The sequence below is a fragment of the Gracilinanus agilis genome, chromosome 4, assembly GCF_016433145.1.
Source record: "Gracilinanus agilis isolate LMUSP501 chromosome 4, AgileGrace, whole genome shotgun sequence".
Lineage (NCBI taxonomy): Eukaryota > Metazoa > Chordata > Mammalia > Didelphimorphia > Didelphidae > Gracilinanus > Gracilinanus agilis.
This window is the reverse complement of record NC_058133.1, coordinates 84,371,021-84,374,095: the sequence shown is the minus strand read 5'-3', so window position 1 is coordinate 84,374,095 and position 3,075 is coordinate 84,371,021. Positions and strand designations below refer to the sequence as shown.

General features: G+C 37.3%; 1 protein-coding gene across 1 annotated transcript; it reads left to right on the top strand.

The window, feature by feature from the left end:
- Positions 1 to 562: 562 nt before the first annotated feature.
- Positions 563 to 1,926, top strand: LOC123243920 (60S ribosomal protein L4-like). The gene is given in 1 exon segment (XM_044672090.1): positions 563 to 1,926. A coding segment is annotated over 1 exon segment (1,311 nt). The 5' UTR covers positions 563 to 582; the 3' UTR covers positions 1,894 to 1,926.
- The last annotated feature ends 1,149 nt before the right edge of the window (positions 1,927 to 3,075 follow it).

The window sequence follows — 3,075 nt, the reverse complement described above, 5'->3', positions numbered from 1 at the left end:
TTATTGAAAGCAGCCTTAAAGAATTGAAACAATTGAATAAGAATACTCAATGAAATATTCAATGAAAGAATAAATAATTGAAATACCATGGAGCCATTAAGTCAGGAAAACACAAGATTTAGCAGCTTCCATATTAAAATAGCAGAGAACTTAGAATATGAAATTCTTAAAGTCAAAGGACCTAAGATTATAATAAAAATTAACATAGCTAGGAAAACTGAGTATAATCATTCTTAAGAAAAAAGTGGAAAATTAATGAAATAGAGAAGTTTTGAACATTCCTAATGAAAGGATCAGAGTTGTACAGAATTTTTCATATTCAAAGAAAAATTTTAAGTAAACATTAAAAGGGAACCATAGAGATTTGATAGTGTAACTGTTTACATTTATATGTGGTAGCAAGCATGATACATGTGATTTATTTCTAAGAAATTTATCAATATTTTGGGAGATAGAAGGAGTCTACATAGACAAAGAGTTGATTAGGTAAAGATGACCTCCATAAAAATGAATAGGTGAGCTTTTTTCCTGTGGGAGCCATCAGGCGGAGAGGAGAGTGGCTCTTACTCTCCGGTACCCGCCATGGCTTGTGTACGTCCCTTGATATCTGTGTACTCCGAAAAGGGGGATGTATCTGGCAAAAATGTTACTTTGCCTGCTGTCTTCAAGGCTCCAATTCGTCCAGATATTGTAAATTTTGTTCATACCAACTTGAGAAAAAATAACCGGCAACCTTATGCTGTCAGTGAATTAGCAGGTCATCAGACCAGTGCTGAGTCTTGGGGAACTGGCAGAGCTGTTGCTCGAATTCCTCGAGTTCGGGGTAGAGGGACTCATCACTCTGGCCAGGGTGCTTTTGGAAATATGTGCCGAGGAGGTCGCATGTTTGTTCCCACCAAGACTTGGCGTCGTTGGCATCGGAGAGTAAACACAACACAAAAACGTTATGCCATTTGTTCTGCCTTGGCAGCCTCTGCCCTGCCAGCACTGGTGATGTCAAAAGGTCACCGAATTGAAGAAGTCCCAGAACTTCCTCTGGTGGTTGAAGATAAAGTGGAGGGTTATAAGAAGACCAAGGAAGCAGTTCTGCTGCTTAAGAAGCTGAAGGCATGGAATGACATCAAAAAGGTCTATGCTTCTCAGCGTATGCGAGCTGGTAAAGGTAAAATGAGAAACCGTCGTCATATCCAGCGTAGGGGACCTTGTATCATCTACAATGAAGATAATGGTATTATCAAGGCTTTCAGAAACATTCCTGGTATTACTCTCCTTAATGTGAGCAAATTAAACCTATTGAGACTTGCTCCTGGTGGGCATGTTGGGCGTTTCTGTATTTGGACTGAAAGTGCCTTCCGTAAGTTGGATGAGCTGTATGGTACATGGCGCAGGCCTGCTACCCTGAAGAGTCACTACAACCTTCCAATGCACAAGATGACCAACACAGACCTTACCAGGATTTTGAAAAGCCCATAAATCCGTAGGGCCCTCCGCGCACCACGCAAAAAGATTCATCGACGAGTACTCAAGAAGAATCCTCTGAAGAACTTGAGAATCATGGTGAAACTAAACCCATATGCCAAGACAATGCGCCGAAATACAATTCTACGCCAAGCTAAGAATCGGAGAATCAGAGAAAACAAAAGAGCTGCTGCACTAAAGAAGATTATGGAGGCAAAGAAGGCAATAGATGAGAAGAAAAAGAAAAAGCTTGGTGGTAATAAGAAGCTTGGAGGAGCAAAGAAGGTTACCGGGCAGAAGAAGCCAGCTGAAAAGAAGATTGGAGAAAAGAAGCCTCCAGCAGCAAAGAAACCTGCTGCAGAAAAGAAGCCTGCTTCAGAAAAGAAACCACCTGCCCAGAAGAAACCTGCAGCTGAGAAGAAACCTGCAGCATAAACTCACCTTACCAGTTTATCCATTGGGCCACACACACAGATATATCCCTTATCCAAGGGCAAATTTCTAATGAATAAATATTCCAAGTGGCTTTGGGGGAAAAAAAAAATGAATAGGTGAGAAAAAGGAATATATTGGGAGAAGGGGGAGTGAGAGATGGAATGTGAAAAAAAAGTTTGCTTTTAAAAGAGAATTGCAGTAAAAAGCTTTTATAGTGGAGGACAAAATGGAGGGGGATGACAAAGGTAGTGCTTGGATCTCACTCTCATCAGAATTTATTCAAATAGGGAAGAATACACATATATGTATGCATATAACGATATAAATATATTACATATATACATATATGTGGGTTCATATGTGAATATATCTGTGTGTGTGTAGTCAGTTGGATATAGAAATGTGTCTTACCCAAAAGAGGAATAAGAAAGGAAAGGTAAAATAAGATATGAGAAGGTATTAAAAAAGGAGGGTAGATAAATGAAGGTAGTGATCAAAAGAAAAACAAAATTTTAAAGAAGAATAGGAGAAAAGGATAAACAGAACAAAATAAGATAGAGGGAAATGTATGGTTATTAATTATAACTGTAAAAACAAAAAAGATGAGTTCACCCACAAAATTGGAGTAGATAGTAGAATAGATTACAAACCAGAATCGAACAATATGCTGTTTATAATAAACACATTTGACATAGAAAAATTTACACAGAATTAAAATAAAAGCCTGAAGTAGATATTATATTTCAGCTGAAGTGAAAATGGCAGGAATAGCAATCATGATCTTAGATAAAGCAAAAAGAAAAATAGACATAATTAAAATGGATAATTGGGGAAACTGCATCTTAATGAAAGGTAGCATATACAATGAAGCAATATCAAAATAAAGACCTCATTTCTCAAATAAGTAGGCAATTCAGTCAAATTTATAAAAACAAAAGCAATTACCCAAATGAAAAAAATGTTCAAAGGCAGTTTTCAGAAGAAATAAAAGCTATTCATGAAAAAATGCTTTAAGTCCTCAGTGATTAGAGAAATGCAAATTAACAACTCTAAGCTACCATCTTGCACCTATCAGAAGTAACAAATGCTAATGGAGATGAGGAAATTTAGGTATACTAATAAATTGTTAGTGGAGTTGTGATCTGATACAACCATTCTAGGGAACAATTGGAATTCAGCTCA